This window comes from Pygocentrus nattereri, chromosome 11, assembly GCF_015220715.1.
Source record: "Pygocentrus nattereri isolate fPygNat1 chromosome 11, fPygNat1.pri, whole genome shotgun sequence".
Taxonomy (NCBI): domain Eukaryota; kingdom Metazoa; phylum Chordata; class Actinopteri; order Characiformes; family Serrasalmidae; genus Pygocentrus; species Pygocentrus nattereri.
This window is the reverse complement of record NC_051221.1, coordinates 633,136-655,125: the sequence shown is the minus strand read 5'-3', so window position 1 is coordinate 655,125 and position 21,990 is coordinate 633,136. Positions and strand designations below refer to the sequence as shown.

General features: G+C 41.5%; 1 protein-coding gene across 1 annotated transcript; it reads left to right on the top strand.

Moving 5' to 3' along the window:
• Window positions 1–891: 891 nt before the first annotated feature.
• On the top strand, window positions 892–18,281 carry LOC108415639 (interferon-induced protein 44-like). Its single transcript, XM_017688678.2, has 8 exons — window positions 892–949; window positions 5,939–5,981; window positions 8,448–8,478; window positions 8,655–8,847; window positions 12,050–12,199; window positions 13,935–14,103; window positions 14,976–15,076; window positions 17,054–18,281. The coding sequence occupies exons 2-8, from the start codon at window positions 5,957–5,959 to the stop codon at window positions 17,246–17,248; spliced, it is 864 nt and encodes a 287-aa protein (XP_017544167.1). The 5' UTR covers window positions 892–949; window positions 5,939–5,956; the 3' UTR covers window positions 17,249–18,281.
• Window positions 18,282–21,990: the final 3,709 nt, after the last annotated feature.

Here is a 21,990-nt window from a genome sequence, read left to right as displayed (position 1 = left end):
TGCTGGACCTTGCCTGTTTAAGGGCTCAATCTATAAAGACATAGATTTAAGGAATATATCAAGTTCTACATAACAGTACAATGAACTGTAAATCGAATTCCTAACAATCTCCTGCCCTTTGGTAGCTGGAAAGTCCCTGTTCTTTTAGTTTCTCCACGCCACTTTTTGTGGCTACATGCTCATGTGTTCAGCTCAAGTGCTCAACTCTGAATTTCTGACCTGCGCTGTTAGAATCGAAGGTTCTGTGCTGGTAGATTTTTGTTCATCAAGGTCCAAACAGTGTAAATGTTCTCTCAAAGCTCCAGCAGTGGTTCTAAGGTCTGATTGTGGAGCTTAAATCAGTTCCTCCAGGTGAAAAGTTGGTATTTGTTCCTTTTCATAACCGAATGTTTTAAAACAGAGCAGTAGAGTAAAAGCCTGGAGGCGAGGCGAGGCGGGGTGTGTGGAGTCAGTCCAGCTTAGAACAGAGCATTTCAGTGGATTATGGTTCAGTTATGTTCCCTGACTGAAGGCACTGAGACGGAGCCTTGAGGGGACGATGCTCTTAACTTATTAACTGGCTGCTCTCACCATCAACAGAAAGCACCGCTCTGTTTTCTGAGGGTTCAAATCAAATCATTTGTTACATCAGTAACAAACTGTCTGACACTCCACATTAAGATTAGGCTTAGGAGTAGGTTTAGGGTCAAGTTGATGTGATAAAGTTGAAAGTTAGGCTGATTTTTCAGAAACTCTTTTAGAGTGAAGCGGCGTTTAATAGAGGCTCAGTTCAAGGTCAGTGAAAGACTGTTAAAGTAAAGTGTTACTGCTCTATGCCCCGTTTTCCTGGGCCCTTCCCAAACACTCGGCATATAAAGGAGAAGTGAAAGCAGAACGATCACAACTACACATGCCGAGGGCGAGCGAGCAGTGCAGACACAGAGCAGCAGCAGAGAGAGAGTCCTAGTAGGTGAGTCCAGCTGTGATGAGGAGGATCAGAACAGATTTTATTCATTTATGCAGATTAGATTAGATTAGATTAGATTAGATTAGATTAGACTATGAAGTCCTGAAGTGCAGCTGAGTGTGTCTCAGTGGAAATCCAGCTTTTATAATCAGCTTAATTGACTTCTGTCAATGGTTTCTTCTTAGATGTGCGCAGAGCTCCGAGACCCTTCGTTCATTTCATACTGTACATGCTGTATGGAAATCTGATGCGTACACAGTCTGACCGTGTTTCTCTGCAGTACAAATGGCAAACAGAACTTTATTTGTAAATTATTGGGTCCCTCTTTACATTAAGTGTCTCTAATAACTGTGTACTTACACTTGAATAACACATTCAACAACACGGGAACTATTAATGATTTGGTCACGGTTATAGACGGATTACAGAAGTACACCTTATGTAATTACACCTGCACCAACTTCAGTTTTGACCCATGTAATTACACAGGTGTGTATGTTTTTGATGCATTACAGATCAGAAGTCCCTTCCAGGAGTGGAAGAGTAGTGGTTCAGTATTAAAGCTACACTTATATATTTGTTATATAGGTGTAATATAGTAGTTATATAGGTGTAACAAAGGAGTGGCAAAATAGACGTTGCTTTGGGTTCATTGCAGCACATTTAATTAATCAAACTAAATGAACAAATTTATCGAATGATTTCCGGACCTGGTTTATCTTTGTGCTGGAGAATAACTGTGCTGACGTTCCCCGTCAGCCCATTGAGGACCTTCTAGAGAAGGTTGCTGTTGAACTTTGCATTCAAAGCGTTAAACTGAGGAGCGAACTCCTTTCTCAGGAGGCAGCTCGGTAAAGGTTCTACGTAAGACAGATTGATCAGTGGTTCAACTGACTGATCAGTTGTGAAGTCATTATGAAGGCAGGCAGACAGAGCATGCAGAGAGTGCCTGAAACATGGTGGACATGCGTATCTCCAATACTGCAGCTTGTCTTTTGGGAAGCTGAGTGAACAGCAGTGTCCGGTTTGGTCATAAACCCAGATATCGCCTTTATGAGCTAATTAGAAGCTCTGGCTCCAGGTTTCTCAGCAGTCACAGTGTGGATGTATTTGAATCCAGTCCCAGCACATCAGAATGAATTCAAAGAAGCATTAATTAATCGTTCAAACCAGGCATGAAGATCGTTATTGGACACGTATGGTCACACGTCCAAGCAATGACGGCAAAGATTTCACACTGAAAAGGACGGAGCCGGCACAACCTAACACATCTGGTTGGTGTCGAATTACTTTAAACATATTTGAGGTGGAATAATCATATTTTTATACAAGCAACATAAACATCTCTGCTACAAACCAACACTTCAACTTTGTTTCCACCTCCTACCATCCACATACATGTCCACTCAAAATGAGGGAAGCTTTACCAGCTGATACTGTCAATTTCAGTAATATTTTAAAGCACAATATTGACGTCTAAAAGACATTCACAAAATCTCATTTTTCTCTTTTTCATTTAAAACGGTGTAAATGGAACAAAAGCGCTGAATGTGCTTTATTAGTCTGTGTGTGCTGAAGGACTCTGAGCTGTAACGCTGTGTAAGAGCTGACCCCGCAGTGCGGAGGCTGGACAGAAGCCCAGCTGCGCTTGCAGTGAGCTTGTCAGCTGCTTATAAACAGTGCTGCGTCGGATTCAAGTGAATTAATTATTATTATTATTATTTTAATTAAGAACCATCAGCCAGCTGTGTTTGCACACCATGTAGTGAAACACCCACATACACACTACTGAACACAGACACTAGGGGGCAGTGAGCACACTTGCCCGGAGCGGTGGGCAGCCCTATCCGTGGCGCCTGGGGAGCAATTGGGGGTCAGGTGTCTTGCTCAAGGGAACTTCATGACAGAAGAGATATGATGTTTGATTGTATAATTCACACTCAATAACCATAAAAACATACGTTGAAAAATTGTCCTGAGAACACAATTTGGCTACGTTCTCTTCAAAACTAATCACTCTGAATTTTGATGGGGGGGGCATGGCTCGGAAATGTGGTGGTGTGTCCAGATCCTCACGCTGCTTGACCTCCCGTGACAGCAAAAAATGTTAATGTAAAACTGTGACCCATGTTAGATCGTTCCCTGTGCTCGCCTGGTGGACAAAACAAAACAGCAGTCTTATTTTAAAAAACTAGTTTAGTATAAAACCAGTGCACTTTCACCGATGACAGGTCAAATCCCTACTGAAGTAAAAGTACTGTTACCGGGGTGATGCTTTACTTCAGTACAAGCAAAAGTTAAGTAAAGAAAATCACTGAAATAAGACTAAATACGCCATTTATTGGAAAACTATTCAAGCAATCAAGTTGCTCTTTTGTTGACCTGCAAACACAACAGGGAAATATTTGTGAGTTGACTCGGACATCACTGGAAATAATCAGTGCAAACAAAACTAAAGCAAAACATGATATGAGAGAACAAAGACCTCATGAGACAGATCACAGTCTGCTCCACCGGTGCACTTAGACTCGCATTTAACACGTATTTCATCACGAGATTATTCAATAAGCAAAAAACTCCAAGAATTCCTTGACAAACAAAGAATTTGCCCCAAGCAAATGACAGTAAATCTGTCAGCGCTGCAGGGCTGGACCCTGACAGCAAGAAGAACCAGGAACCGAGAGTAAAAATACGACTTACAGGCACAGGTGGAAATACCTGAAACGTCAGCAGGCTTGTGTTTTCAGGCAATGACTAGAACCAGTCAAATTTACAAAACACTGGCACATTTCCTTATGGTTATATAAGATGAAATGTAAACAATCAAATCACATCGCAATTATTATCACATCACAGTTACTCACTTAGAAACAAAATCACTTTGTTAGACCCATTTACCCTGTTCTTCAGTGGTCAGGACCCCCATGGACCCTCACAGAGCAGGTATTATGGCATCCTGTGGACGCTGCCCACAGGATGCCATGGTGGTGGTCAGGAACTGACACCATAGTGGAAACCACAGAACTGCTGATGTTGAGGGGTTTAGGGAGTCAATGTGATTGGTGTAGAGACTAAAGAGAAGAGCTCGGAGCACAAAGCCTTGTGGTACTCCAGTTCTGAGAGTCACCTGCTATTTTTGTTTATCGGGAAATCTATGATCCATCTGGTACAGGCAGCTGGGACAGTTTTGATCTGGAGAAATGGTGTTGAACACCGAACTGAAGTCCACAAACAGAACTCTAGTCTAGGTTCCAGGACTGTCAAGATGCTGTAGCATGGAGTGCAGAGCTAATATGACCACATCCACAGATCTGTTTGCTCTCTGTGCAAATTGCAAAGAGTTTGCAATGGTCTTCAGGTTAGGTCTGTAAAGATGGTAGATGTTTTGAAACTTGTGGGAACAGATCAAAGTTCCAGTGACCTGTTGAGAATGTTGGTGAAAATTGGTGGTAGTTGGTCAAAGCAGTGCTTTAGGGTGGATGGAGAGACTCCGCCTGGCCAAGGAGGTTTTCTAACCTTCTGTCTGCTCACACTAGTGAACACAAACACTAGGGGGCAGTGAGCACACTTGCCCAGAGTAGTGGGCAGTCCTAACCACGGTGTGGGTTAGGTGTCTTGCTCAAGGACACCTCATTCAACTCAGCCATTGGGATCAAACTGGTGACCTTCTGGTCACAGGGCTGGTTCCCTAACCTCCAGCCCATGACTGCCCCCCAGAAGTGAAAGAGCCGGGGGCGAGGGAGCAGAGAATGACTGTCCTTGGTGTAATTTGCAGTAGAACTCATTCAAATGGTGGATAGGATGATGGCCATTCAGTAGAGGGGAAGTCTTTCTTACCTTGTAGTTGGTTAGAGGCTCACCAGACTGAAGTTTGGTCATTTGCATCAATGTTGTTTTTCAGCTTTTCTGAGTATTTCTTCTTTGCTTCTTTAATCCTTTTCTCCTCCCTGTATTTGGTTAGAGGCCCATACCATCACATCCTTATGAGTGTGCCAGCCTTCCTTCCTCTCCAATGTATCCTTGCCAGGTTGACCAGGTGCACCTTCTGTAATTTCCAAAAACTCTGATGTTTTTATTTTTTAATGTTGTCCAACACAAAAAGTAGGTCCATCTCACCATGGGTGCCATTGTCAGCACCGTCTTGGAATTGTCATTCAAGATGATGGAGAAGGGCTTTGAGTCATCACCCCTGAAAGTGGCAGTTAGCTACAGTGATAATTGATATTTTGTAGCCCAATGAAAAAACATGTTTGTTTCTAGATATTTACTACCATGTTTCAAGCATGACATTAGATCAAACCAACAGGTTTGACTGGTGATCGTTTACTTCAAAGTGAAAAGTGCATGATATCACTACTTTACCCCATTGTGACTTTGCTGGGTCATAACCTCCTTACGGAGTCAAGTCACCAAGTGCATGCTCACAGCTGTAAATATAAGCAACACCCAAAATTAACACTCTTCCACTATGCTTGTCTCTTCTGTGATATCTTCACATTGGTGTCAGAAGTGGGATGGGCAAAGACAAATGGAGGAGGTGAAGTGACTCCTTTGAGAGATCCTCCAACCATGTTAACCTCTTCTTTTAACAAATGAAGCAACATTTTTTTTTTACAATTGGGACACAGCTGCCATCCCATACCATGCAAGGAGAATCAATCTACGCTATACCAAAAAGAGCTCTTAGACAAAACTCAACACTACATTCACCATACATGCCTTCACAGTCATTAGATTAAGCTACTGTACCTAATATTACACATACAAACTTGATGTTTGTGACAAAATCCAGCTCAAAAATATTTTTGCTAAGGCTAGAATGTGTCTAGAGTATTGAAGCTCATTTTTTCCTGTTAGTTGTGATTGTATTGTTTTAATTTAAACCATCATTTTTCATATTTCCAGTGTTGTAATGATTTTTCTGTATTTAACACTTGTACTTTTTTTGTTATTATTATTATTATTATTATTTTCACCATTTTATTTTTTCAGTCCTCTAGATTAAAAAAAATGGGACCATCTCCATCGAAACCTGGTGAGTTTAAAAGATTTAACACAAACTTGCTCTTGACTCTAATATCTGATCTTTACAGTAACATTCACTGTAGACAATAATTCAAAGGTGGATTATTGTGGTACGGCTGTGTGGTATCTTTGGCTTATGTATAAGCAGACATTTAATTAAGCCTATATTGAACAATGTTTATCTGCGAAGATCATAATTGAGATGACATTCACAAATACTTCAGATTTAGGAAGTAATTGTAAGACAGACTCACACAAAGTAGGTGTTATATATAAAGCTCTAAAGCAGACTGTGCAGATTAACAGGGACCATTATTCTACTCATTATCTAAAACAGAATGAAATGTATTCTCTAATAATTTGGTCAAAGGGGAGCTGTTAGTCTAGACCCTTTCCAACACCCACTAGAATAATCTGAACCCTTTACAACATCCACCTGGACTAATATGGACATTTTACAACATCTACATGGACTCACTTTGAAGAACTAATGAATGAAGAAAATGAGAGAGAGAGGAGGACAACGGGGGGAGAGATAGTGGATCAGGAAGTGCAGAGAATTAGTGAGGTGGAAGTGAGGGCAGCTTTAAAAAGGATGAAGAATGGAAAGGCAGTTGGTCCAGATGACATACCTGTGGAGGTGTGGAGATGTTTAGGAGAGAAGGCAGTGGACTTTTTAACCAGGTTGTTTAACAAAACCCTGGAGAGTGAGAGGATGCCTGATGAGTGGAGAAGCAGTGTACTGGTCCCCATTTTAAAGAACAAGGGTGATGTGCAGAGCTGCAGTAACTACAGAGGTATAAAGTTGATGAGCCACACCAAGAAGGTATGGGAAAGAGTTGTTGAAGCAAGGCTAAGGCGAGAGGTCCAGATCAGTGAGCAGCAGTTTGGTTTCATGCCCAGAAAGAGCACCACAGATGCAGTTTTTGCGTTGAGAGTGTTGGTAGAGAAGTACAGAGAAGGTCAGAAGGAGCTGCATTGTGTCTTTGTGGATCTAGAGAAGGCAGATGATAGGGTGCCAAGACAGGAACTGTGGTACTGTATGAGGAAGTCAGGTGTAGCTGAAAAGTAGGTTAGGGTGGTGCAGGACATGTATGAGGATAGACAGTGGTGAGGTGTGCAGTTGGAGTGACAAATGGTTTCAAGGTGAAGGTGGGGCTACATCAGGGATCAGCTTTGAGCCCCTTCCTGTTTGCAATGGTGATGGACAGGTTGACAGATGAGGTCAGGCAGGAGGCTCCATGGACCATGATGTTTGCAGATGACATTGTAATATGTGGTGAGAGTAGAGAGCAGGTGGTGGAGAATCTGGAGAGGTGGAGGTTTGCACTGGAGAGGAGAGGAATGAAGGTCAGTAGAGACAAGACGGAATACATGTGTGTGTGAATGAGAGGGAGGCAGGTGGAAAGGTGAAGATGCAAGGAGTAGAGGTCGTAAAGGTGGATGACTTCAAATATCTTGGGTCAACCATCCAGAGCAATGGACAGTGTAGAAAAGAGGTGAAGAAGAGGGTGCAGGCAGGATGGAGTGGGTGGAGATGGGTGTCAGGGCTGATGTGTGACAGAAGGATAGCAGCAAGAGTGAAAGGGAAGGTTTACAAGACAGTAGTGCGTCCTGCTATGATGTTTGGTTTGGAGACTGTGGCTCTGTCTAAAAGACAGGAGGCTGAGCTGGAGGTGGCGGAGAATGAAGATGCTAAGATTTTCGTTGGGAGTGACGAGGATGGACAAGATTAGAAATGAGCAGATCAGAGGGACAGTGAAGGTGGAGCAGTTTGGAGATAAAGCCAGAGAGGCCAGGTTGAGATGGTTTGGACATGTGTTGAGGAGGAATAGTGGATATATTGGGCAAAGAATGTTGGAGATGGAGCTGCCGGGTAGAAGGAGAAGAGGTAGACCTCAGAGAAGGTTTATGGACGTAGTGAAGGTGGACATGGAGATGGTTGGTGTGAAAGTAGAGGAGGCAGTGGATAGGGCAAGATGGAGGCAGATGATCCGCTGTGGCGACCCCTAAAGGGAGCAGCCGAAAGAAGAAGAAGAAACAGTGAAAATCAAATTGGATAAATGCACATGCTCCATTATCTAATTAGTATACTTTTTAAAATATTGTAGTTTTGGTGTAGAGTAAGGCTCGGTTGAGGCACACAGGGCTCCTGTAAGCCAGTGCCAGCCAATGATGGACCGTTTATGTGAATATAATATGCAGTGTCAGTTATGGAGACCATATACGTTAACATTTGTTTCTTAGGTGATTTTGCATGTACTGAATTCTGTTAATTACAGACCATGTTAATTTTCCATCAGCTACATTATCTTTAATGAAATAATAACTAATCAGATGAAGGCACTTTATGAGATTTTACATTACAGACCACTCTAGCTTGTGAGATTTGTTGATGAATGGGTTGGAAATTGAGACTGGTTAAATGGTTGTACAGTGTTTGAGTTACTTGTTCACTGAAACACGTTTCTTACAGTTATCAGGAGATGGAGGGAAATCCCACAGACGTAAGTCCATATTCATCCTTTCGTGTCACATATATAAAACAGCCCTGGAGAGCACAGAGAAATGGCAGAATGTGGAAGGTTTACCGATGAACACAGATGAATTTTCCATTTGAATCAATTCCCTGACGTAGCTGTTTATTACTGACAGTAACAAAGCAATATTCTGTGTTTATCAGGCAACGAGACATGCTGGCGTACCTAAGAAGGTATAGAATCTGTAACGACATCACAGAGCTCCGTTTTCTCCTGTATGGACCAGTAGGAGCAGGAAAGTCCAGCACCATTAACACCATCAAAAGCATTTTTGAAGAACGACAGTTCATTACTTGCTTAGTCTCTACAGAGACAACCGCCAGTCACACTATAGACGTGAGTATATTCCTCTCTAAAATCTGCAGTAGTGGACGAAGTTCACAAACCCTGTACTCGAGTTAAAGTCGAGACCCCCAAGGTAAAATATTCCTCCAGTAAAAGTAGAAGTTCCTCTCTTTAGACCTCCACTTGAGTAAAAGTACTAAAGTATTTCCCTTCAAATGTACTTAAGTATAAAGTAAAAGTACTAAAAGAGGAATTCTGGCTCTGATGTCCTGTTATCATTTTTATAACCAGACTGGCTTCATGAACTCATTTCAGGTGAAAGTCCTCCAGCGTCTCTCTTGGTAAACCAGTCTTTTAATAGAACGTCATTAATTAGTGACGCTGACGTCTATTAAAATGATCAGAAGCACAAAACACTGAAGGTAAACAGTTTCCATCAGGGAGAACCGAGTGGCTCTGAAATCACTTTTTACACACAAGCAAAGTTTCAGTTTCAGATTTATTTACAACTTAGTTCCAAGTTTAAGTTGAATAAAAACTGGCTTTAAACTCAGGATCACAGATGAGCTCCTTTACTATGTTGATCTGTAGGCGTCTGTTCATAAACATAAACCAGCCCAAACTCATTTACTATAAAATGAAATGGTGTTTGTAGAAATTCAGAAAAAAGCCGCGTCAGTCTCGACTGCATATGTGGACATATTTCTATATTGAACTCTATTTACACAAAGTTAGGTTAGTTCATCATTTATGTTGAACAGACTCTCCCAAAGTTTTACGCTGCTGCGCTGACGTTGAACCGCGTGCTGCACTGGGTCGGTATGACCAACAGGTCAAAACCAGCTCTAAACAAAGTGACCGCTGGGCCCTGATTGGTGCTCTGGCTTTGCGCTTCTTTCGTTTTGACGTGTTACATTTTTATACACACAGAAACCAAAAGGAACGACAGATTTCTCAAAATGTAGGAGGAAAAAGTCGGATATTAGACTCTGAAATGTAGTGGAGTGAAAGGAGAAAGTCGCCCAGAACGGAGAAACTTCAGTACAGATACACCAAAAATACTAAAGTACAGAAACTCATTACATTTACTCAGATACTCAGTTACTCAGTTACTGTCCACCACTGAAAATCTGCCTTTCTAATTTTATGATCATATCACTAAATTATCAGGAATGATATCTTATTTATCTTGACAGCCACGTCACAAGCACAACATGTCATATTTTACCCATAGTGACAATCAGTTAACTACTTTTTCAACAACTACAAAAAAAAATCCTGATTAATGACCATGCAGGGGTAACACACGGTATAACTGTGTAACACACGGTATAACTGTGTAACACACTGTATAACTGTGTAACACACGGTATAACTGTGTAACACACGGTATAACACACTCTTCTAGTCCCTTGATCACACAAATCAAACAAACTGATCAGAAAAAATATACGGAGCTAAAAACAAACTAAACACAGCAACTTTTCTAAGCCACCAATGAGGTATAAGCTGAACCTACCATTTAGGGTCTGGCGCTTATGGGTCGAATTGAAAAGTTATTATTGGTTTATTAAGTGAAATTAAGCTAGCACAGCATTGACAGAAAAGACACTTAAAAAGGGCATTTTTCAGAATTTTTCATTTTAATTTTCTATTTTCTATTCACTGAATCAGACAACCACAAGGAGTGGTACCTGCTTCTAATCTAATCTGTTCAGACAATAAAATACCAACCGGTGTCCTAACCTGCCTAAAGAGCCTCCGTTTAAAGAGGATCTACAGCCAGTACAGTTAGACAGATATTAGACCAACAGCAAACAATCACTCTATAACTAACAGGACAACAATGCTAACAAGAGATCAAGATATCTGAAGCTAGAAAGGCAAGAGAGGTAAGAACACAGAATGGCTCCCAGAGCTGGCAACAAACTACTGAGGCTGCTTTCAAAGTCCAAGCTTCTCTTCCCTGGCCTCAGTTCTGCAAGCTGATTGGCCATAATTGGTCACTTGATTTGAATAAACAGACTGTCCCCCTGGCAGCTTTTATACAGGTGTTGTCCCCACTTGGTCCAGAAAGAAACCTGTCGCCCCCTGCTGGTCAAACCTGGAGTAACAAAGTAATTTTTTCATGTAAAATTTTAAAATATAAAAGCGGAACTTAAACCCAGGAATGCACATAATATTTTATAACCTTACCCTTCAGGGCCTCTGGAGATGGTAACTTGGCTGTTGAACTGTAATTAGTATGTGATTTATTAATTAGTGATTGAAAACGATGTCGCTGTCTTTAAAAAAGATTTGTTTATTTTTATTAATACCTCGCATTGTAGCTGGTAAAAGTCTGGGCTTAAATAGCCCAACCTAAGAGTCCCGTGACATCTGTCGCAGGAGTGAGTCCTTAGTAATCAGGAGACTGAGATCTCTGCCAGGAGTGGGGTGGGGAGTAGGGAGTCACATGAAACTCCAGAGGATTCTGGGATGTGGAGTCCCCATCTTGCGTGGCTGGATCTGAGCACGTGACAAAGGGTAAACGAGGGACCAGTGGAAACACAGGTGGAGACAATCAGGGGCGGAGCAACCAAAACAAGGGGCCGGGCTAGGAAACCAAAACAAACGCACATGGGCTAAACCAAAACACAACAACATGAACACATGGACAGGACTGAGAGGGGCCAATTGTGACAGTCTAACCGTTTTGCAGAAATGTGCATAGCTGCATTCTGGCCTTCACAACTTCAGAAAGGGTTATGCTAAAGACAAGATAGAGATATCAGAACATTCAGCAGACTTGACTTTTACTAACCAGCAGACCATCGAGCTGTGACGTGAGCATCTGTGTGCTCAGCTCAGATATTTCTCCTCTTGAGTTTGAGCAATGAAGTCACACATTATACTTCGATTTGTCAATAAAATGGAGCTCCAAAATATAGAAAACAATCTCTATATGAACCATTTGAATCCAAGACCGGGAGCTTTCTTAGCTTTGGTGCTGTGAATAACATTTTGAGCTGCATGGGTATGCACATTAAATCCTCTGAGTTATCAAAGAGCAACATTTGAGCGCAGTGTGTGACTTCACTGACATCTCTACTAAAACTCAAGAGGAGACACATGAGATTCCGCCTTAGGAATATCTGAGCAGCAGGCTAAAGTGTCCTTTGTCTTTCCATCTGGCCTCATTGTTGCCCAGGAGAAAATGCAGAGATGTTGAGATCTCATTTTTGATTAGTACTGTCTTGATTTGTGTCTCCAGTTCCAGAAATTCACCGTGGGGAGTGAGAAATCTGGACGTACACCTATTGCCTTCTACGATGTGATGGGTCTAGAAGAGGGACAAATACAAGGGGTGCACACTGATGACATCATTAAAGCTTTAAAAGGCAACATACGAAATGGCTACAAAGTAAGATCAGCAAACACTCAAGATCCCTAATCTTCTAGTCTTTGTTCACTGTTAGGTATTTTGTCAGTGAGCACACAGTTCAACGTCAAGCTTTACACCACTGCTTCCTAATGGGAAAAAGGGGGTGACAAGTTATGAAAATAGGCTAATATAATGAATTGCTAACACAACTGATGAACCCTTGGCTGCGTGAGGAAGGACACAGCAGGCAGGAGTACTAAACACACTAAGCATTTAGCTCATCATCATCATCATCTTCATCATGAACCTTAACCATTTAGTCCTGATGGGCTGTAGGTTAGGGAACAAACCTTGTGAGTGGAAGGTTGCCAGATCGATCCCCTCAGCGAACAAAACATGCCTGAAGTGCTCTTGAGCAAAACACCTAACCCCCAACTGCTCCCTGGGCACCGTGGATAGGGCTGGCCACCTCTCTGGGCAAGTGTGCTCACTGGTCCCTAGTGTGTGTGTTCACTAGTGTGCATATATGTGGGTGTTTCACTGCACAGATGGGTTAAATGCTGAGGTCTAATTCCTCTGTGTGTAAACACAGTTGGCTTGCAGGCATGGCACTGGCACATGTAAGCAATGCCTGTGGCCATGGTACCAATGCCTTGCTGAGGTTTGTGGCTCCTGATGGTGCTCCTGCCTTTTGAATGGGCTGCTGATAGTTCAGTGCTCTCTGATACCTGCTGCTGCCAGCATAGCAATTGAGCTACTGAGACCATCACAAGAGACACACAGGAGTATTGTGTAATATTTATAGCTGTATGTACATTAAAACAAGCACCAAATGAAATGGACACTCTGTGTCCTTTCTGTCATTGTTGGATAACTCAAGAACTGTGACTGTTAAATTGGGAGAGTCCCCCAAAGTCACACCTGATTGTCATCCAATTGATTGACCCACCTGACTTATTGAACTTCCCACCTTCATCACCTATGATGAACTAATATATTCTCAAGGTTCGCTCACAGTCTTTTATAAACAGACCTTTAATACGGGATCAGTTTGTTTAATAGTTTACTGAAAAAACACACACCTCTGTGTTTTGATTGTTTTATTGGGACTTGTATTCTATTTGTAATCCAAAGATGAAGATCCGATAACATTTGAGGTCACATGTAGAGTACAGGTCTGAGCAGAACTGTCAGAATAAAAATCAGAATAATTTGACTCGCTGTCAAACGTACCGCTCCTGCCCACACAGTTCTGTCAAGGTGAACTGACGTACAATATCTGACACAGTCTAACAAAGCAGTCATGATCATCAGGCTTACTGTGAGTAACTTCACCAAACTGCATTTATTCCCAGCAAACACAGAGCAGGAGTTGAATCACAGAGTGGACTGAAGGCAACGTCCTCTCTGTGAGCTACAAGAATGGGCATGTTGTTCATATGATCGGCTGCTTTGGTCTTAAGAATGGATTCTTGCCCACACAGCACTAAAAATTAGTCACGTTGTGGTGGGTCCCCCGGTCAATTTGTTCAATAGATTACAAAAAAAAAAAAATCTGTGTGTTTTATTTGTTTAATTAGGAACTGTGTTGTACTAAGTTGATGATCTGATGACAGTTGAGGTCACATGTTTGCAGAAAGTCACAGAGTTGTAAAGGGTTCACAAACTTTCTATCACCACTGTATCTGCAAATATAACAACACAGTTTTACGGTGCCCTGTCCACGTCTCCACACTACAACCTCAACAACCTTACTGTTTTTCCTCATATTCAGTTCCAGCGCACTCCGATTTCTGAAGACAGTGACTATTACAACAAAGATCCAACGCTGAATGATAAGATTCATTGTCTGGTCAGCGTTCTTCCAGCAGATAAGATAAGACTAACGAGTGATGCCGTCATTGACAAAATGAGGATCGTCAGAAGAGCAGCAAGTGCATTAGGTGAGTTCACTCATACACTGGACAGGGCGCAGACATTCTCCAGGGCAGCATGAATGTGAAGTAAATGAGACTGATTTTACAGCAAATTGCAGGCACTCTTTTTCTGGAGGAACGATGTAATTTTGCTTCAGAGGAAAAGAGTTAGTAGTGTTGAGAGTTACTTAAAACCCTCCATAGGGCACAAGGCTGTAACGTTACCCCCATGATGTTGATGATGATGATCTTTTTTATTTGTCATTGTGGGATTTCTGAAAGTTTAAAAAGTGTCTGAGGGAGCTTTTTAGGTTTTAGATCAAGTTCTTGTTAAACAATCATTGTTGTTTCAATGTTTATTCAGGCTGCAAAAGAACCAACAACGCATTAAAATGCTGATTCAATGAAATTAACGTTGATTCCTTAACGATTTATCACCAGGGATACTATCTGGGCGAGACTATCAGCCACTAAACTGACTATTGACATGGCTTCTCTGTGTGGGCTCCACTCTCTACAGCCTGCTGTCCCACCTATACACTAATGTTCCCCAACCACGCTTTGTCTGTACAGCACCGCTGACGGACCAAAACCTTACATCTTCATTTTTGTCTTTTTTAGTTTTTAAAATTTGAAATTCATTCATAATTTGAAATGGCTTGTTGTCCCTTATATTGTGTGTGAATGAATGGACACAGCCCAAAATTACTTCACTGGTCTTAATGACTTAAATTAAAAGTAAAGTATGTTTACTAACATCAAACATCCTTTGATAATATCAGCCTCCATCTGACTGCATCAGACTCCTGTTACTAACATCAGACTCTTGTTTTGTTGTGCATCTGTGATCTATTCGTGTACATCTGAACATGTATGTATGACCCATTCCTGTCTGGCAGGAATCCCTCAGATGGTTTTGCTGACCAGAGTGGACAAGACATGTGAAATTGTAAAGGAAAGTGTAAACAAGGTCTACCAAAGCAAGAAGATCAAGGAAAAAGTGGGTCACTCTGCTACTTTTGGCTTATGCATCTTTTTTTATTAGAATGAAATGAAGTTTTCAGATTAATGTATAACACATGCAGCCCCTTATGTTCAAGGTATTAGCCAGTAGGTGCAAGTGGTGCAAGCTCTAGATACTTATGTTGAGTAAAATGTATGGTTGGTGTAGTATAGTGGGTATAGAGTGGTTGGTATAGTGTAGTGGGTATATAGCGGTTGGTGTAGTGTAGTGGGTATATAGCGGTTGGTGTAGTGTAGTGGGTATATAGCGGTTGGTATAGTGTAGTGGGTATATAGTGGTTGGTGTAGTGTAGTGGGTATATAGTGGTTGGTATAGTGTAGTGGGTATACAGCGGTTGGTGTAGTGTAGTGGGTATATAGTGGTTGGTGTAGTGTAGTGGGTATATAGTGGTTGGTATAGTGTAGTGGGTATACAGCGGTTGGTGTAGTGTAGTGGGTATATAGTGGTTGGTGTAGTGTAGTGGGTATATAGTGGTTGGTTAGTGTAGTGGGTATATAGTGGTTGGTGTAGTGTAGTGGGTACATAGTGGTTGGTGTAGTGGGTATATAGTGGTTGGTTGGTGTAGTGGGTATATAGTGGTTGGTGTAGTGTAGTGGGTATATAGCGGTTGGTGTAATGTAGTGGGTATATAGCGGTTGGTATAGTGTAGTGGGTATATAGCGGTTGGTGTAGTGTAGTGGGTATATAGCGGTTGGTGTAGTGTAGTGGGTATATAGCGGTTGGTGTAGTGTAGTGGGTATATAGCGGTTGGTGTAGTGTAGTGGGTATATAGCGGTTGGTGTAGTGTAGTGGGTATATAGCGGTTGGTGTAGTGTAGTGGGTATATAGTGGTTGGTATAGTGTAGTGGGTATATAGTGGTTGGTGTAGTGTAGTGGGTATATAGTGGTTGGTTAGTGTAGGGGGTATATAGCGGTTGGTGTAGTGTAGCGGGTATATAGCGGTTGGTGTAGTGTAGCGGGTATATAGCGGTTGGTGTAGTGTAGTGGGTATATAGTGGTTGGTGTAGTGTAGTGGGTATATAGTGGTTGGTTAGTGTAGTGGGTATATAGCGGTTGGTGTAGTGTAGCGGGTATATAGTAGTTGGTGTAGTGTAGTGGGTATATAGTGGTTGGTGTAGTGTAGTGGGTATATAGCGGTTGGTATAGTGTAGTGGGTATATAGCGGTTGGTGTAGTGTAGTGGGTATATAGTGGTTGGTGTAGTGGGTATATAGTGGTTGTTGTAGTGTAGTGGGTATATAGTGGTTGGTGTAGTGTAGTGGGTATATAGCGGTTGGTATAGTGTAGGGGGTATATAGCGGTTGGTGTAGTGTAGTGGGTATATAGCGGTTGGTGTAGTGTAGTGGGTATATAGTGGTTGGTGTAGTGTAGTGGGTATATAGTGGTTGGTGTAGTGGGTATATAGTGGTTGGTATAGTGTAGTGGGTATATAGTGGTTGGTGTAGTGTAGTGGGTATATAGCGGTTGGTATAGTGTAGTGGGTATATAGTGGTTGGTGTAGTGTAGTGGGTATATAGCGGTTGGTGTAGTGTAGTGGGTATATAGTGGTTGGTGTAGTGGGTATATAGTGGTTGGTATAGTGTAGTGGGTATATAGTGGTTGGTGTAGTGTAGTGGGTATATAGCGGTTGGTATAGTGTAGTGGGTATATAGTGGTTGGTGTAGTGTAGTGGGTATATAGCGGTTGGTATAGTGTAGTGGGTATATAGTGGTTGGTATAGTGTAGTGGGTATATAGTGGTTGGTGTAGTGTAGTGGGTATATAGCGGTCGGTGTAGTGTAGTGGGTATATAGTGGTTGGTATAGTGTAGTGGGTATATAGTGGTTGGTATAGTGTAGTGGGTATATAGCGGTTGGTATAGTGTAGTGGGTATATAGCGGTTGGTGTAGTGTAGTGGGTCTACTCTATAGACTGGAGTTCAATGTATGTGTGTGTGTGTGTGTGTGTGTGTGTAGATGCAGGAGTGCAGTAACAAGCTGGGAGTTCCTATGAACTGCATCTTCCCTGTTCAGAACTACTACGAGGAGACTCACCTGAGGCCGGACATCAACCGCCTAATGCTGGACACTCTAATACAGCTGGTTCATTCAGCTAGTGACTTTGTGGAGAGGCAAACAGAAACTACTGGCAACCAGAAACTCGTAGAATAATTATTCTGAGTTCAGACGTCTGCACTTAGTGTGAACTCACGAGACGAAGCAACGTTTGCAAAGGCAGATATTTCCACTGTGCAGCTCTCAGAGGTGCTGGATGTGCTGGATCTTCACACTGAAACTACCTGTAGAGCTTTACTCACATACAGTACTGAGTAAAAACATCTGGAAAGCTGAGAAATTTACATTTACAAAGCTGTTTATTTACACACAAACACACTAGCAGTAGCACTGATATAAACGAAGGCAACAGGAAAAATGAAGATTAATTACATCGTTAGTAAGTCATTAACTGCCCATTATGTAAAAGCTACTGATCTCTAAGTATAAGTCATTACTTAATAACTGGTTATGTACGTTTTTAGTTTAATTTCTCATTCATTTCTACTGTCTGCTGCTTATTAGTCTGCAAGGCCAATGCTAATGAATGTTTTCTCACACAACATGAGAACTAAGCAGTACCTATGTGCTAACACTGGTAATTACCTGCTGATGCATCGTTATGTTGTCCTGCACTGTGGAGTCTTGTGTGGGTCACGGTCTTTGGGCTTTTCTTTCACGTCCACATATTTGGCTACATCACTGTCCTCACAGCTGTCATCACATTTTCACCACTTATTAGTCCTGACTTCATACAACCATTAATTACTGCTGTATCCCTCCGAATGATCATCTTCATCACTACAAAGTAATTACATTATTAATACAAATCAGCCTGTAATCACTTCACTGTGAATCACTGTAGAGTGTTAATGTGTGAGTTTGCCTCATAAATAGCAGTAAACATCATCACTTTACTGAGAGCTACAAAAAGTCATAGTTAGTAAAAATAAATCAGTAGATTAATTAACAGAAAATGAATTAGCTGTCATGTTCCTTTATTATATGTATTAACACTGTAATAGACAGCAGTTAGTACACAGTTGATGATGCTGTGAATCTTTAAGCACCTCACAATTCGATTAGATTACGATTCAGAAGCCGTGATGCGACTGTTAAATGATTATCGGTGCATCTTTATTTTTTTTAATCTTTACAGGATTTCTAGTTTCTCACTGTGTGATGACTTGGAACTTTTAAAGCAAAGTGTTTCTAATGATCCATAAGGAATTTACTTCCAATATCTTCTATTAATAAACCAAATGGAAGTGATGTGGTTAGCGCACTGGAAGGCTCTCATTCACTGCTCTTGTTTGGAGCACACGAGGCACTGCTGCCACTCATCTGAGATAAAATGCGCTGTTTATGGTGAAATAAGGTCCAGGGGTGGTGGACGTTCATCACCGTTTCTCAACGAGACTGCAGGTCACTTAGCAACACAGCCTCTCCTGGCTAGTAGAGCGAGAAGGCAGAGAGAGAGACTTGGCTCACTAAGACGAACATTAAGAGACGAATGGACTTATTCACGTTCATAAGCAGCACCTGGAACGTTAACTCTGCAGCGAGAGACTGTCAAGCGCTAAAAAGTTGCAAAGATGAAGTCGCTTCTCTTTCGAATTTTCCCGTTCCACCTTAAATGGTGCCGCATTTACATTCGGAGGAGCGGAAAAATTTGAACAAGAAGCTGGAGAATAAGAAGCGACTTGAGCCTCGTAAAACAGTCGAACGATGGGAGACATTTTACAACAAGCTGCTCTAGTTTTGAGGAAAGTTTTCTGGCTTAAAGCAGAGCGAAGTAACGTTAAATCTGTGCTCTCATTTATATATATTTATATTTATATTATCCTATACTAGGACATCTACACACACTGAGACATACTGGACTTAAATGTTGTGGCTCCCAAGGTGGATTGATTGTTGTTGAAAGGGCAAAATGTCTCTTCTTAACATTTGGGTTGGGACTCCTGATCTAACCTGGCTTTTAATGCAGAGCATTAAAACATTCAACGTCTCATTCGCGTTATGTTGTAAACTAAAATTTAGAAAATCGATTTTTGACAGTTATAAATCGATTCAGAATCATTCATGTCTGCGTTGCATCGCATCTAAGAATCGAGTTTTCCCCCACCTGTACTAAGTACTAAATCCATAACTAAGTGATGCTTAACGAACAGGTAACTAATGTAACAGTTGGCTAGTTCATTTTTCATTAAGCCTTAGTTATTATTCCTTATTAGCATGTAATTACCAATTCAATTGTGACCCTTAACAGTGTTGCCTAACAATCATAAATACACTAAGTGTTAATTTATGTACGTCAGTGTGTTTAAGCCTTTCCTCAAGGATGATTAGTAGATATCATACAATACGTGCTTTATCTGATCAATGCTTCATTGAATTAAACCAGCTTCTGGTAAAATGCTGCATTTATGTGGTTTGCATTCGCTCTAATTCTATATGTTGCTTATACGAGCAAAAACACACTTAATGCCCATATAAATGGTTTAAATCAGTTTTGCATGGATCCCTTGGACTTGCACAGTGTTTGTATGTAATTTTACATTACTGTTAATAGATTTTGATCAGACGTCCTACTGTATCTAAGACTACAACTGTTTATCTCAAGATTTTCATGTGACTGTATTTATTGTCTGTTGCTCACAGTCAAGTTTACACCATTAAATCCTTCTGTACAACATCCAGAGAAAACTATTCTATATTCATATTGTCCTCTTAATCTAATCACACCAGTCTTTTTCAGAAGGGAACCTTGTTATTATATTAGAAGGAAGCAATAGTGATGCTGTGTTACTGTCTTTATGTTTAGAAACATTGTTCACAGGACTTTACTTTATCTTACTTTATTAAGCTGCACTGATATGCCTGATCCAACCCTCCAGACTCAGATCCGTAAGGCTGCCTGACTGCAAGTGTATACAACTCACTTCTGTAGTTGATACCATCACCACAATCTGCTCACTTGCACATTGAACAGGAAGGATATTCTTACAGAAAGTACAGTAAAACCCCTTTAGCGGTGCTAAAATCACTGTAATGCAGTGGCTTATTGCTTTTATAAAGTAGCAGCCAAAAAATATATATAAAAATCACAATTTCAGTAAAATAAATAACAATTTTCATTAAAAAAATTAAGTTATTGTTAATCAACATAAACAAGTATTACACCAAGAAATGTAGTTCCCTTAGAGTATGGTATCATTACCAAGCAGCCATGTACCATTGAATGCAGAGAACGTACGGCCATCCATCACTGTTCACTGCGGTCACTTTCCTGTTGTAAGCACTTTCTGGTCGCCAAATTACCACCATGAGTCTTATTTAGCGCCAATCTCACATTGGGGCTGAATCTCAATCGGCTCTTTGCTCCCTACGTAGTGCACTACATAGGGGTTTAAATACTGGATCCTGCAGCCCAGCAGAGCAAAACACAGCGAAGACACAGCCGTTTGGGACTCAGACACGTCCAAATCGATACATGATGCACTGTTTGGCTGTAGAGGCTGGAATACTAAAACTTCCCTAGAACACTATTTAGTGGTGTGGAGTCATGAGACATTTGTTTTGCAGTGAGTCTTATCATGAGAACCGCTTCTTATCATGAGAACCAGCCTGCGATATTAATGATGGAGCTGGTCAGGCTGTTGGCTCTTTCAGCCTGCTAGCCAGCTGACCAACCTGGTTCTAGATAAGAAAATAAGCCATCAGCCCCTCAGTTTAAACAGAACTGGGTACTTATTTGGTCAGTACACTCGGTGCCCATGTGAACGGCGTTAGAGTGACGTGACATAGTGCAGTGACACAGAGTTCGGTTGTTCCATATATCGTGTATTTTACAGCGGCTTCAAATGCGGCTCAGCCAATCGGATTTTAGAACCAGAAACATCCGTTTTTATAAAAGATCTAATTCTCACTGTTTCTCTAACAGTACTACACACTTAGAATGATGATACTTCACAAAGTAATTATACTACATCCTGGGCTTATATACTAAATTAAATGACAGGAAATAAGGAGCAGGGGTGAGTGCAGTCAGAAGTCCGGAGACGAGGAGCACTGATGGGTGAATCTGTGAGATGTTATGACCCCTTCTACTGTCCACACTAGATTTAAACTAGGGAAAAAGAGGTAGCAACATACACTATATTTCCAAAAGTTTCCCTTCCAAATAATTGAATTCAGGAGTTCCAGTCACTTCCATGGCCACAGGTGTATAAAGCCAAGCCCCTCGGCCTGCAGGCTGCTTCTATGTTCTGCTTCTTCAATGCTCCGAGATTGTGAAAACAGTCTGGCTACGCTTCCCGTTCCGGTTTGAGTGCATGCTGTACGCGTTTGGCTGCCGCTACTCGCCGGTGCTTTGCTCTTCTTGTGGTTGTTATCTTTCCTCCTGCACTGTGACCGCACCTGTGGTCAGTGTGTTTGTGCCCTCTTGCTTCGTTGCTGTTGCCAGTTTGTTCTGTGGTAGCTGCAGCATATCTTCTCACAGTCTTGGCTGGTGGTGTAGTGGGTGTGGTTGGCTAACGTGTGTGGTCTGAGCTCTGGCATGTTCACTCTTCTCCGTCATGTCCACTCTTCTCCGTCATGTCCACGAGTCCAGAGCTTTTTTTTTTGGCCTCGAGTCGTGCTGTTCATTTTTGTTTTTTATGATCTGGCAATGTTTAAATACTCACGAACTGAACTGAAACACCTCGACTGTGCTTGGACTCACACCTGGTCATATAGCCTGTTAGAAATAAACTCTGCAGGTACATGATTCATTCATCAAGGCACAAATGATGTAAGTGCACCCTCAAAGGTACAACAGCGGTTTTAAGGTCCAATCGTGTACCTTACATAGTTTT

Coding starts and splice junctions, on each gene's coding strand:
- LOC108415639 (XM_017688678.2), top strand. CDS start 5,957: ATGGGACCATCTCCATCGAAACCTG. Junction 8,848..12,049: donor CCGCCAGTCACACTATAGAC/GTGAGTATATTC, acceptor TTGTGTCTCCAG/TTCCAGAAATTCACCGTGGG. Junction 15,077..17,053: donor GCAAGAAGATCAAGGAAAAA/GTGGGTCACTCT, acceptor GTGTGTGTGTAG/ATGCAGGAGTGCAGTAACAA.